We start from the raw sequence: 13,728 nt of genomic DNA on the forward strand, positions 1-13,728 counted from the left end.
TTTTGTTGCATCACAGCTCTCTGCGTTGGCCAGCACTCCTGCACGGGGTGGCACTCCTGAGTGGGCTGGCAATCTGTGTAGGCCAGCTTGCTGCCAGCTTGCCTTCACCAGGAGGCCCTGGGTATCAAACCCTGGACCTCCTATATGGTAGATGGATGCCCAATTGCTTGAGCTACACCCATTTCCCATATTATTTTTTAAAAATATATTTTTATTGCAGAGATTGTGAACTTAAAAAACAATCATCACATGTGTAGAATTCTCATAATACTCCTTCACCAACACACCACATTGTGATGGAATATTTGTTACAGATTGTGAGATAATATCATCATACTATTACCACCAACCATGGTCTATAGCATACATCTGGCACACTTTTTACATATCCCCCCATTATCAACACAGTACATCTTTGGCACTGATGCAAGAATATTACAGTATTGCTGTTAACCACAGTCCATAGGTTACACCAATTGCATACACTTTTAACAACAAAAAAAAATACTATGTGTATTATTTTTCCTGTGCTGTACTGATTATTCACTTTTATTTAGACTTTTGAAGTTGTTTATGGCCATGTTTATGGCCCAAACTACACAACCATTTCTATTATGTCTATAGATCAGAAAACATATAAACCTTAGGAAAAAAATCATGCAGCCACTTACAAATTAAATTGATCATAATAATGCAGACAGAGGGGAATGAACCCAAATGGTTGGCAGTATGAAAATCATTAGTATTTGCTTTGGAGATACATTCTAAGATATTCCTTGCTGGTGCTGTTTCATACTCTGCCTGAGGCACTGAAACAGACAGCTCAGATCAAGAAAGCAGTGGGGGGAGGTCAGATTGCATAGTATTTGAGACCCACGTGAAACCACAAGGGATTTAAATTACACTTAGATCCCTTGATCTAAATGTAATTTAGAGAATTTAGAAGAATCTAAATCTATATGTACATCTAAAATGCGTTGTTTCCTCACTATGGAATCAACTATATAGGAGTGGAAGACTGGGTGCTAAGTAGCTGTCAAATTTGAAGCCTATGAATAATCAAAGGCAAAGAAGATTGTGAATTTGAAAGTCTAAGGGTGATTACTTCAATAGATAATGCGAATTTTTTAAAAAAAACATTTTTTCATCCACAAATTGAAACCCACTTCCTACTTCTGTTGTTGGAAAGCTTCCAGTATTCTTCCATCTCTATAATTGCTGAAAAATGCCAATTAATTATGAACACAGTGGTAATGTCTTGTATATTCCCAGTTACAGTCTCATTAGGAGAGAGAGATAATGTGATTTAGTACAAAATCTAGAACTTCTTCCCTTCATTGCTTTTATTATGGCATCATGAGATGATGATGGTGATGGTGGTGTAACAGTTATTTCCTGCATTTTAAATAAATTTACATTTAGATGAATAAGAACATAGCTCCTTATTACTCTACCTTAGGTCTTCAATACTTAAATAATGAACACAGCAATCCAAAATTCTTCTTAAAATCTGTAGTTATTTAGTGGCTTGAAATTGTTGAATTTATTGAACTTACTTACACCTTTTTAAAATTAATTAGTTTTAAGAATTTAGTAGAGGAGTTTTGCAGAGTTTTAAATAAGGTATATAGAAAAAGAACACACAGCTGGGATGGTGAGTTATTTTACCATATGTTATTGTACATGTGCTGCTTTGTCCTTCAGAAAGTGTGTTCTAGTCCCTCCCGCCTGAATGCATGCATCGTTTATGCACAAATTGTAACCCAGGAACAGCTATGAGAACACGATGGTCTAAAGAAGCATGAGACTTTACCGTTCTTGCCCAATCTGTCACCCAGGGTGGAAGCATCTTTTTTCTCTCCAATTCCCCCTTATACTGATGCTGCCTGGGAGAATCCCAAAACCTTCCAGTACCACACCTTATTTTGGAGGCAGAGATGAAAATTGTGAGCCTAAATCACTTGACCAATTCTCCATACCTCCATTTATGTTGTCGTTCATTAAGATTACTTCTGAGATTTTTTTCCTTTATTATAAATAACACCGCATTAAACACATTTGCACATAAATTATCCTGCATTGTTCACTTTAAAAGAAATCACAATGAAAGTAATCTCTGCTGATGAGAATCCAGAAGGGGTACCAAATAGATATATGTTACTCAGGTAAAATGGAGAAGGAAAATGTAGAATACAGTTGTTTCTCTTAGTTATTTACATGTCTGTTTCTCTTTTAATTTTAACTTCCTTGAGGGCAAGAATTACATATTTTTAGTTTTTGCATTCCTTTTGGGTCCAGAATTATTTCTTCCATAATTCTGGAAGAGTTTGAAATCTTGAATGATATATGCAATGACCTTAATTATGCAGCAAAACAACACTTGCTCTTACCTCCACAGCCACAGGCTTGTGAAGAATTTCATTGGCCCTTTTTTCATACAGCATCTGCTACCAACAGGTGATGTGTTCTGGGGAAAGGAGTTTTGCTAGAGGGATTTTCCCTTACTAGCATCCGTTTTCCAGATGTCTCTTCCCTGTAACATATTCTGAATTATGAAGCCCCAGGAGTTGATTGTAATCAATGAGATGACATGTCACACCTGGAATTCAACACTCTTCCCCCATCACATTACTTCACATATAAATGTCAAATCAAAGTTTATTGCTAATATACTTGGTTGTTTCTCAGTGTTGCCAAGCACTAGTGCTTAACTTTATCATTCATGTTTAAAACTTAAAATATAGGTAGATGAATAAAGATACAGTTATATGGTTTTAAGATCAGGACTGACAAAATAATGTAATGTAAAGGAAAGAATGCATTGTCTTACGGCACCCCTTCATTTCTCTTAAATATGCATACCTCTGTCCAGAGTTGAATTGGTTCTACATTTGAAATATGTAACTAGACTAATCAGGTAAATGAGAATAGACTAAGATCTCCATGTACTCTCTTCTATATAAAGGATAAAACCACCATACAACTTTTTTTTTACATATATAAAATATATAAAATACATAATATATATGTAAAATCTCCACTTGCATTTATAAGATAATTGTATCAAACCTATACCTATGCCCAAAATGGTTTAGTGTTGTAAGCTTATTTTCAAATAATTCTCCAATTACCAATAATCATATACATATTTCTCTACTTTCCTTCTTTGGTATTTCAAAGTATTTTTTTCTGTTCCATTTCAGTTAAGTTGAAAGGCATCTTCTGTTTGCAATGGTTTTTATTTTTTTTATTATTTGTCTTTGGAGAGATCACTCAAGAGTCTAATGGTAATATATTTTAAATGCCAGTTAAACTGTAGCATTTAAAAACAGTTGCAATAGTATATGTCACTTAAGAATAGGCCTTGTCCTCAATCACATCAACAGTTACATATAATAGAATTCTTTATATTTGTAATCAAATCATCCTAGATTTTCTAGTAGCAGAATTTTGGTTCCCCAGATAATAAGGATGATATTCATAGTATGTGTAATTTAATTTATCCTTATGTGACTGTCTTCAGTTTCTAGCTTTTAAAAATAACTGTGGAAACCTTATTGCTTATAAAAGAAAACATAAGAACAGAACAATTAAAAGGATTCAAGAGAAAACAATATTCTAATTATTACCAAGGAATCTGATAGCCGTTTTATTAATATTAGATTAGAACTGGAACTTCAAGTTAAAGTAAACCAAAACTTAACGGTGTATGCGAGCCATATACACTAGCAAAGTGCCAAAATTTTGAAAGTAACTTTAAGGCCAGGGGAAAGGGTGGTACTGCAACTAAATTCCATGATCATACAAGTGTTTTAAGGCATCTAATGATAATTGCTAATACTGATGTGTACTTTCAATATGACAGACACCTTTCTAAGTTCTTCACATGTGTTGATTTATTTAAATCTTCCAACAGTTATAAGTGCCTTGTATTATTATTATTCCAGCTTTCAGTTATTCCCCCTGGATAACACAACTGCTAAGTAGGGGACCCAGGATTCATACCCTTGCCATTCAAGGACTAAATGAGAACATTAGATTTTTAATAGAATAAGGAAATTTTAATCCTAGAAGTTAGGGATTTTCCTATCTAACATTTCCCAAAGTATATTCCATGATCACTAAGTTTCATAAAGCTCTCTGGGGTAAAAGCTTCCATAATCTACCATATCAGAGAAAACACCACTTAATGTTGACCCTCCCATTTCCCCTTGGAAATTTACGGTGCAAAAGGCATAACAAAAGACTTGAGAAGTCCAGAAGTGATTTGTTTCACGCAGAAAACTCTCGTAGGCATTCGTTTCACTTTTCTTAGACTTTATGTCTCTTAGAACGTAAATGTTAAGAAGTCCACCTGCTATTTTACAGATAGGAAATTGAGACCAAAAATGCTTCCAGGACCCTTAAGCTTACCTCCCAATTCACTATATGTCTACCTGGTTGAGCTCTTGAATCAGTAAGTAGCAATGAGTGCTCTGATACTTTAAATTTCTTCCAGAAATTTTATTTAACCATTTCAACAATAAAATCATCAATACAGTTAAGACACATGAATGGAAGTCAGATTGGTCATATTATATTATGCTCAATACAAGTTATTCATAATAGATATTCAAGCTAAGCAATGTCAGAACTTTCATTTTTGTTAAATATCCCATGTATATGAAGTATTTAATATCTAAAAATTAGGGAAAATAAAGCAAACAAAAATCTTTGAGTGAGTTTTGAAGATCTAGAACAGGGGTTCTTAACTTGTTTTGTTCCACAGATCCTTTTGCCAGTCACATGAAAACCACAGACCCCTTACTAAGTTCACACTATACTGTGTATTATTTAATAAATATATCACACCTGCATCATCATGTCCCCACAAGAATAATGTTGGTTTTTTAAAAATTTCAATTCAAGCTCACATGCCCGTGGTTATGAACCCCTGATCTAGAGAATCCATGTTTTAGGTGACAAGCATAAGCACTAAATATATTTTGCCTCAGTTTTATTGCATCGTTGTGGAATTAATTATATGTAGTTCAACAGAATCTTATATATTTTTCTAATCACTGTATGTTTTGCTATTTCAGTTCCTCCGAAGATATATGACATCTCGAGTGATATGACCATCAATGAAGGAACCAATGTTACCCTTACATGTCTTGCCACAGGGAAGCCAGAGCCTTCCATTTCTTGGCGGCACATCTCCCCTTCAGGTAAAGTAGGATTACATCAGTGTGGTTTGTACCATTCATTATTCCTATGTACTATCCCTTATTCAGAATTTTAGACAGTTTTCTAAATTTTTTCTCTGTAATTCTTAATATGTCATAAGGTTTCCTGTTATTATTTAATCAGAGAAAAGTATTTAATGGAGAGTAAAGAGAATATCACTTTTCCTGAGCATAGAACATTATATAAACAAAGAACAGACTTATTTTATTTTTTGTACCTTTTGATAGTGAAGGATAAGTATTTTTACACTTACACTTTTTGCTGAAAGATGTAGTTCACAAAATTTAAATGAACAAGTTCTAGAATAAAATCTATGTCTCTTGATTCCTAGTCAAGGTTATTTTTACTTTATTGTACTGGATCAGTCACAAATCAACAGACAAAAGGCTCACGTGGAAGTATCACTACAGAAAGATCTTTATTATGTATGTAACAGGGATTTATTCAATCAATACTTACATGTTACTAGGCCAGCATGACCCACTAAACTAACCAGGTGAGAATGAAATATACCAATTATGAGGTTGCTTATTCTAATTTCTAGTTTGGAATCAAAGATTTTGGTTAGAACTAAATTTTAACTGATAAAGGAACTAAAAGCCCAAGAGTTTAAGTAACATGTACATAATCACATGGCTAGGTAAAATTAAGGGCTAAACCATATTTACAGATTTCAAGAGCTTCTGCTACGGTGCACAATTTTCCAAAGAGATCAAGTTAACTTTCAGAAATTGGGAATAATCATCATCAAAACATGTGTATTTTCACCATGTGTTTATACATCCCCAACTCAAACAGAATTAACAAGTTGTATAAAATTTAAATCTTTTAAACATATAGTACAGAACATACACTGGTAATAAGAAGGTACTTTTAATGAATAAAAACCCTCAGCTCATTTCTGGAAAATGAAATTTTATTTTACATTTTTATATTTTTGGTAAAAATAGCATCAGCAATGCTAACGTGATGAAATTGCTTTTAAATAAATCAGAAAGTCATGTTTTATGTAGGCGTAGGAAGTGTACAATTGGAACGCAATTCTTCTATCCGCTAATGTTTCTTCAATATAATTTGTCATTAAGTGTCTTTCAGTTTCCTCATTTATGCAGTAGGTCTAATGAGACTTGCCCACATCATATGCTTAGTATTACTAGTAATGTAAGAAAAAAATCAATGTAAGAGTGGTACATACTTACATAATATTGCATTCTGGTCCCTATAATATTATTAAAGCCTGAGTGTCAGCACTTTAATTTCTAGAGCTGCTAGAGTATCAGGAAACTGGTATGTGAACACTGAATTCTTGGGAGGACTTTCCATGGGGAATGCATGAAACAAACTCAGAACTAGCAGTTAGAACATACGTGCTCTTGTCCTGATTTCCTATTAATCAATTCTGTCAAAACTTGTGCAAATCTCATAGCCTCAGTTACTCTCAGCCTATTGCCTACTTTCCTCAAAAAGAATAATAATAACCGTTGACTATTGTGAGACTCAAATAAAGTAAAAGGTATAAATTTGCTTTAAAAAGTATACGGTGATATGCAAATATACAGCTAATTCTTAATCATCTTTCCAGGGATTTAAATCTGATATGGCAATCTAATTTTTGTACAATGAAACACAATCTCCATCCTCACATAATTTAAGATTAATATTTTGGGCTTAATTCTCCAGCTTTGCAGGGCTTGTTATTATGCATATTCTTTTTAAGTGCTTAGATACATTTTAGTTTAATTAAATAGCATGAATGTTGGTTAGTGAAATTATTAGAATAATGATAATGGATAACATCATGAAGCTGAAAGAAGACAGATTGGGTTTATAAGTTAAACCATGCATAGATTTGTTTTTCTGATCCTGCCATACAGAGAAAATGACTAAAATTAACATAAGTATTAACTATTATCCAAATTAATAGCTAGACTTGGCTGATATTTTTATAAATGGTTCCAATAATTTCAAATTTTAAGTCATTAATGATTTTTATTCAAATGTGTGGCACTATGGAATTTCAGCTTTATGTGACTTGTGTTATAATTCTATTAGCTTTTTCTCCATTTTATACATCTGTATTTGAAAATATCATTGTGAATTTAGTTACTCTATCTATATATTTTCCTAAAAACATCACTATATTTTATCTATCAAACATCACATCATAGCACATCATTACTACCAGTTCTCATGGTCTCTTTTGCTATCTCATAAAAGATAGTGTGACTCAAACCAGCAGTCAACATGTGAATGATTTTTAGTGTTAAAAACAGATTGAGTAGACTTACTGATATTCTACTATGGAATATTGTGGTTAGTAATGGAAGGAATTGTAGCACTGATGTGGAGAAAATGGCCACGGTAGCTGCTGAGGGTAGGGCAAAGGAAGAAGAGATATGATGTGGGAGCATTTTCAGGACTTGGAGTTGTCCTGGGTGGTACTGCAGGGACAGATGCTGGACATTGTATGTTCTTCCATGGCCCACTGGGTGGACTGGGGAAGAATGTGAACTACAATATAAACCGTTATCCATGTGCTGCAACAGTGCTCCAAAATGTATTCACCAAATGCAAGGAATGTCCCACGATGATGAAAGAGGTTGTTGATGTGGGAGGAGTTGGGGTGAGGGGGGTGAGGGGTATGTGGGGACCTCATATTTTTTTACTGTAACATTACAAAAAGAGAGAAAATAAAACAGATATAGATATATGTCAATAGTAGGAGCAATGGCTAGTTTTTGTACATGTGTGGTTTGTTTAGAATTTTTTACCAGTAACTTGATAATTCCATGGTTGGTCCTAATTTTTAAAAATAGTCAAAAGGGCTGTTCACACAGCTCCACAGATATTCTCACCAATCTACAGAAAATTTACGGGTTCAACCACTATGCAAACATCATGATTGGAGTTGCCAGTCCAATTTGTAGTTCAAACAACTCTGCGGAGTTTTACCAAAAGCATCTTTCCTGAGAAGTTTCTGAATATATGAGCTTCTTTAGTGTACACGGATAGGAATGGTTTTTTTTCCCTATATTTTTAATTACATACTTGGGAAATAATTACAAATTTCTTTAAAAAGTTGGGAATGGTTTAATTGCAGAGACAATGTGAAGAACTAGTGTTAAAAAATAACTTGTTTACCTCCAAAAAAAAAAAAAAAGTTGCAGAAATTATACAAAGAACACGCTATATGATTTATTTTCACTCATAATCATTTGTCCTGTTTCTTCCATCATGTGCTCCGTATGTGTATGCAAATAGAAATATGTACGTATGTATATAGAGAGATATGCACTTACACATATGCATATTTGCATATGCATGTACATATATACATATATGTATATGTGTGTGTATATATTTGTTTTTATTTCATCCTTTGAGAACAAGTTGCATACATCATAAACTTTTACCACTAGATATTTATATTTTTGAGGAATAAGGCCATTCTCTTACATAATCATGGTACAGTTTTCAACTTCAGCAAATTTACATCGGTGCCATACTTTTATCCAACTAACGATCTATATTCTAATTTTGTCAGTTGACCTAACAGTGTCTTTTGGCCATTAAAGTGTTCTTTTCCCTCCAGTGCAGCATCCAATCTAAGACCATGCATTGCATTAAGTTGTCATGTCACTTTAGTCTCCTTTAATCTGTAACAGTTCTTATCCTTAGTGCTTCTTTGTCACTCATTAATGACAAAATGAAAGTTTTGGAGAATACATATCCCTTTGCTCTAACAGAATGTTTTAATTTTGGATTTATCTGTTGATTCCTCATGATTAGAATCTAGTTATGCCTGTGGAATTAAATAAGTAATGTTGTGTCCTTCCCAGGATTATAAGCAAAGACACAGGATCTCCATCTGTCTCTCGTTTGCAAAGTTAATTGCAATTATCTGATCAAAGTGTTTTCTGATTTCTCCATTTTGTAGCTACTTCTCCCCCATGCTACCAAGAAGCATTCTGTGGAGAGAAATTTTTAGAACATGGCATGGAAATATCTGCAACTTGTCAACCTTTCCCTTCGATTTAGCTTTTATCAGCATTTCTTTGTGAACTAATCTTTACTCTGATAACAAAATAATATTTTTTTTAGCTTTTGCAATTCTCCACCTTTGCCAGTGAGCACATCTACTGTAAATAGTAACATTCTACTGTAAACAAGAGCTCTCCCTGCTATAATACTTAAAACTAGTTTGTTTATATCTATTTATTATGGCACAGACTCATGGATTTTCAGTTATTAAAAATTGCTTATAATTTTATTTTGATATGAAAATTGTCTCAATTTTGAAAGTGGGGGACCGTTTCATTCTGGCTCCCTTGTCCTTGTAAGATGCCCCATCGTTTTTTTTTTTTTATCACTCTAAACTTTCTGTCATGACACAATGTCCTAGGCTTATCTTGTGCCTTTCCTGCCCCAGCTCTGGAATAAATAATTTCACTTAACTTGAAATGATTGAATACCATACATTTAGGGTTAGAACAGTTATATGTTTGCTTAAAATATATAATTGTAGAAGTTCCTTAGAGAAAAATTATCAAAAGATTCAGGGATTTGGGCTTCATCCTATGATATTCTACTAACTGCAAAACCTTAAACAACTTTTGACCTAGGGTAAACCAAATTTTGTTTATCTTCATCTAACAATAAGCCTAGGACAAGGCCTGAATTCTAATATGTATCCACAGAGTGTTTGTAGAATTAGCAGCATCAATAGCAAATTTATTTATTTATTTATTTATTTACTTATTTTTATTTATAGAAAAGAAATTATAAGGAGACAATTATCCGATCATTAGAGGTGTAGATAGGTTTATAGATCTTTATTTACAGTAGATCTGCCATTTCAACTAGGCTGGCTCCTTATTGACTTTGAAAATTTCAAGATTTTCTCAAAATTCCTAATATGATGTCAATATTTCCCTTTCATTCCTACAGTAATTTCAGATGCTAGATGGTGCCCGTATGGAACAGTGATAAGGATCATGAACTTTGATGTCAGAATTTGATGTCATTGATACTCAGCTCTTCCTCTTACCAACTATAAGGTCTTAGACGAAATTCTTAACTTCTTTAAACTTCAATGACAAAGTAAGAATAATAATTATAATCAACTCATACAATTGCTATGAGGATTAAATGAAAGAGTATAAAACATAGAACAGAGTTCATAAATTATAGTAATTATTTCATAACCTTAGCTATTAATATACCTCTGAAATATGTTTGAATTTTTGACCACATGGAATTTCCAACCCCATTCCTGAAACTAAGGTTCTATTTGGACTCCTGAATGCAATTCATATAGCTGCTCTCAAATGAGATTATCATGAAGAAAAAGATCACTTCAAGCTTGTAGAGAACATTAAGAAGCTTATATAAGCCATCAGATTATGAATATAAAAGCAAAATCCAATTCTTAATAACATAATTATATTAATAAATATTAAAAAGCAAAGAAAATTTTAAAAGAAAAATCTTGATATAAGAGTTTAGAAACAACTTTGGAAGCATTTCAAATTTCATTTATTATGCATTGCTCTTTGTCTTTGTCTCTATTTCCTAGTGAATTCTTATACTCTGGTGTCTGGAACCTCCAGAGATGTTACACTCTAGCCTGATGAAGCTTAATACCCAACAAACATGTTCTTTTGGTTCTGAAGTTAAAAATATAAGCAGTACACATTGGGATATACTTCTCAAATTGTCTAATTTCTATATTTCTGATACCTTTTACAGGATATCCTCATCATAATTATCCACAGAAGTTAAGGGTATTGCCTAGTTCAAAAAAGGCACTATTCAATTTAAGTCATATTTCTCCTCTTATGTTCTGGATTTCCTTCCTTCCCATTTGTCAAGTCTTTATTCTATTAATTATCTTCTTCCTCTCAGCATCCTTAACCTCTTCCTTTCTATAGACTCCATCTTCTTCACATTTAAACAGGCTCAAATTTCTTTCAGCCTAAATAAATCCCTTGACACTGTTTACTTTTGTTCAGTAAACATTTATTGAGCAGTTATAAAGGAAACTATAAACAAGTGGTCACAGATATGGGAATAGAAACATAAAGCCAGGATTTCAGCAAAACAAAAGAATAAATTATTTCCAAGAGCAGTGAGTAGTGAACAATGTGAATAAGATCAAAGAAGATGAGACCAAAACAATTTCCTTTAGATTATATACTTTGGTTGTCATTGTGGCCATCCACAGACATGATGGAGTAGAATCAATATTGTAGAGGATTAAAAAGTAAATGGGAACCGAATAACTTAGATGTGGAGGCATAATTATGCATTCAGTTATCCAAGGTGGAAACCTGAATTCTCTATTTTTACATGTTATTTCCTTTATAAGAAAAGTCCTTTGTCCTTTACTCAAATCAAATTTAAAAATTCTTATTTATCCTCAGATTTTCGTTAATTCATATTTAAATGTCCCAGGAAGAATTGGACACTTCTTTCTCCTCAAATACATGGTATCTTTTGCAACTGCTTGTGTGGAACTAACCCTTTGAATTGTAGTATTTGTTTTTGTCTATGGTCTCATGGGACGAGGACCCTTGTGTCCAGAGACAATATCTGTTCCTCTTTGTACCATGTGCCTTACAACAGGGCCTGAGACAGAATAGACTCCATCAGTATTGCTGAATCAGTATGTTTCACTTCTTTTTCTTCCAACATGACTTCTTAAAACAAGAAATTAAAATTTGAAAAGACCCAATATGTTAGTGGCACAAGCATTTCTTTTTGATATTTTCCCATACTGCTGTGCATCTAACATAAATGCACACATCCTTCAATATGAATCAGCCCTTTGTTTTCCTTATGGATTCAATATGACTACACCCAGTTAACATAATAAAGGTTAACACCTTGGAAGGAAGGAGTTCATTACTACCAGAGGGAATGAAATTCCCCCTTCCTACTTAGCCTTTCTTGAAACAACCCAGCAGGAATAGGTGTTTTGGGATGCCTCACAGGGATGCCTGGCAAAGTTCAGGTCTGTTTCCCATATGGACTTTGCTTGAAGGGATGGGAATGCTGTTTGCTGGAGTAGAAGTGATTATTTTCTAAAAATTTTCTGTCTTGCTGGTTCTTTTACTCGTGTTGGCTAGAGAAAGCAGACATTTAAGGAAGCCTTTATTTTGCCTGTACCTATAGGCATTTGTGGGTTCCAGCCTCTCCAGGACTCAGTCTGGGATATATTCAGCAAAAATAGAAGACAAGCAAATGAGAAAATAAAGATTACTCACTACCATGTTGTTCCTCAGGTTCCAATGTCCCTAGCTGATCATCTCTTATTTCATTTATTTTTATTTAAAAAAAAACAGTCTTCTTCCTTCCCTCAACTACCACCACCTCCCTCCAGCAACCTCTAATCTGCTTTCTCTCTCTGTGAATTTGCTATTTCTAGTCATCTCTTACAAGTATATCATACAATTTTTTGTCTTTATGTGTCTTGCTCTTTTACTGAGCAAAATTTTTTCAGTGATCTTCCATGTTGCGGTGTACCTTATAATTTCATTTCTTCTTATGACCAAGCAATATTGTATTGTGTATTTGAACCAGATTTTGTTTTTCTATTCATTTATAATGGAAACTTGGGTGGTTTCCAGCTTTTTGCTATTGTGAATAATGCTACTATAAACATTAGTGTACAGTATTTGTTTGCAACCCTGTTTTCACTTTCTTTGGATAAATATCTAGAAATGGGACTCCTAGGTGAAATGGTAATTCTATATTTAATTTTTTGAATAACTGCCATTTTGCTTTCTACAGGGGCTATACCATTTTACATTCCCACCAACAATACATTAGATTTCTAATTTATCTGCATTCTCTCCAAAACTTGCTATTTTCCTTTTTTAAAAAAAACAATAGCCATCATTTTGGGTTTGAAGTGGCTTCTCACTGTAGTTTTCATACACAATTCCCCCAATGACTAGTAATATTCAGAGTATTTTCATGTATCTATTTACCATTTGTATATCTTCTTTGGAGAAATGTCTATTCAGGTCCATTCTTTAATAGGATTGTTTATCTATTTGTTGTTGCATTGTGAAATTTCTTTGTATGTTTAGGATATTAAACGTTTATCCAATATATGGTTTGAAACTGTTTTCCCTCTCTTTAGGTTGACTTTTAAGTTTCCTGTTAATTTCCCTCAATGGATAAATGGTTTGAATTTTGATAAAAATCAAAATGATTAATTATTTATTTTGCCAAACCTGGTGTATTAGTCAGCCAAAGGTGTGCTGATGCAAATTATCAGAAATCTGTTGGCTTTTATAAAGGGTATTTAGTTAGGTTAGAAGCTTCCAGTTACCAGACTGTAAAGCGTAAGTTATCAATACTTGCCTCACCAATATCTGTTGCCATGTGTTGGAGCAAGATGGCTACTGACACCTGCAAGGATTCAGCCTTCCTTCTCCCTCTTAAGACTTCGTGGGCACACCTTTTCCAGTCTCAGCTGTAGGTTGGTATAAGGCT

General features: G+C 33.5%; 1 protein-coding gene across 1 annotated transcript in view; it reads left to right on the top strand.

The window, feature by feature from the left end:
• The window catches only part of NEGR1 (neuronal growth regulator 1), a 923,741-nt gene that overhangs the window by 545,515 nt on the left and 364,498 nt on the right, over window positions 1–13,728 (top strand). Inside the window, exon 3 of the mRNA XM_004464253.3 lies at window positions 5,082–5,207. Coding sequence (XP_004464310.1) covers window positions 5,082–5,207 — 126 coding nt within the window. The remainder of the gene's footprint in view (window positions 1–5,081; window positions 5,208–13,728) is intronic.

This window comes from Dasypus novemcinctus, chromosome 9 (genome assembly GCF_030445035.2).
Source record: "Dasypus novemcinctus isolate mDasNov1 chromosome 9, mDasNov1.1.hap2, whole genome shotgun sequence".
Taxonomy (NCBI): domain Eukaryota; kingdom Metazoa; phylum Chordata; class Mammalia; order Cingulata; family Dasypodidae; genus Dasypus; species Dasypus novemcinctus.